The sequence below is a fragment of the Acanthisitta chloris genome, unplaced genomic scaffold, assembly GCF_000695815.1.
Source record: "Acanthisitta chloris isolate BGI_N310 unplaced genomic scaffold, ASM69581v1 scaffold35329, whole genome shotgun sequence".
NCBI classification, from domain to species: Eukaryota; Metazoa; Chordata; class Aves; order Passeriformes; family Acanthisittidae; genus Acanthisitta; species Acanthisitta chloris.
This window is the reverse complement of record NW_008692544.1, coordinates 4150-5488: the sequence shown is the minus strand read 5'-3', so window position 1 is coordinate 5488 and position 1339 is coordinate 4150. Positions and strand designations below refer to the sequence as shown.

Genomic DNA, 1339 nt, shown 5'->3' with positions numbered 1-1339 from the left:
GGATCTATTAGTAATTCCATAGTGTCCTGATATTCCAGGCCAAGGAAAAAAACCTGGGTCCTGATAGAACCATGGGATCACCTGTTTGGTATTCCCTAGCAGTAATCCCAACTCTGCTCTCCCTCAGGATCTTCCCAGCCAGACATGATGCTTCCCAAGTACTTGGAGCAAAGGATCACTGCCTTAGGGATCTTCCCAAGAAGCTAGGAAGCTCCACATTCCCTAGGGAGGGGGTGGGAAGTGACTCTGTGCTGTGCTAAGGGAGTGTGTGCCTGGGGGAGAGTCCTAATCCTGCCAAAGGGATCATTCCTGGCTTGGGAAAAGGGGAAAGGACACTCTTGGAGCAGTTTCTCTAGGTTTCCTCAAGCAGCATTTCCTCCTCCCTGCCAACAGCAGTGTTGGAAGGAGCCAGCTTTTCCCAGGATGCTGAACCTTCCCAGCAGTGTCTCTGTCACTTCCTCAATTCCAGCATGGCACAGGAAGCTCTGGGATAACCCAGGAGTGACACCTCACTTCCCTCCGGGGAATCCTCCACTCACCACACCAATGCCTGCAGGCACAGCACTTCCCTCTGCCCATCCACAGCTTACAGCCACACATCCACGGCTCGGAATTCCCAGGAACATAGCCAGGAAGGTGGGCATCTCCCTGCTTCCAGCACTTACACCATCCACAGCCTCACGACAAGGATACAGGGAGGACTCCAGGATCCCTCTCCCTGCTCAACACTCCATCCCCTTCCCAACACATCCCAGCATGTTGCCATCCCATGGGAGTGTCTGTGTCCATGCCACTGGGCAGTGTGAGGAGGAGAGGGGTGTCCCATGGGCTGGGAGCTGGGAAGAGGGGAAGTTTTCCAGCTCTGATCCCTACTTGATATTTTTGAGGAGAGCTGTCCGGGCATTCACCACGGCTTTGAAGGCATCCTCGCTGCCAGGAGCCACACACTTATCCGGATGCAGGAGCACTGCCAGCTTCCTGTAGGCCTTATTCACTTCATCCCTAGAGAACAGGACAACAGTGAAGGGGTATCCAAGGCATTCCATGATTCTCTGACTTCCAGGCTGTGGAAAAAGAGCTGTAGGAAAAGCACGTAGAGCAAATTGCAGTGCAGCACAAGGAGGGGGGAAAAGCTCTCTCTGGTGGCTCCACCACGGAGGAATATTCCAGCACGAATATTCCCATCATGCCAGCCATGTTCCTGGGACATGTGCAGTAAGGGGTATCCAAGGCACTTCATGATTCTCTGACTTCCAGGCTGGGGAAAAAGAGCTGCAGCAAAAGGACGTAGAACAAATTGGGGTGTGGCTTGAAGAGTGGGGAGAAGCTCTCACTAGTA

At 53.3% G+C, this 1339-nt stretch overlaps 1 protein-coding gene across 1 annotated transcript in view; it reads right to left on the bottom strand.

Annotated features, from left to right (window-relative positions):
* Positions 1–869: 869 nt before the first annotated feature.
* Positions 870–1339, bottom strand: part of DNAJC27 (DnaJ (Hsp40) homolog, subfamily C, member 27) — a gene marked incomplete at its 5' end in the record, with an annotated part of 4015 nt that continues 3545 nt past the window's right edge. The window contains one exon of the mRNA XM_009082716.1: positions 870–1002. Coding sequence (XP_009080964.1) covers positions 870–1002 — 133 coding nt within the window. The remainder of the gene's footprint in view (positions 1003–1339) is intronic.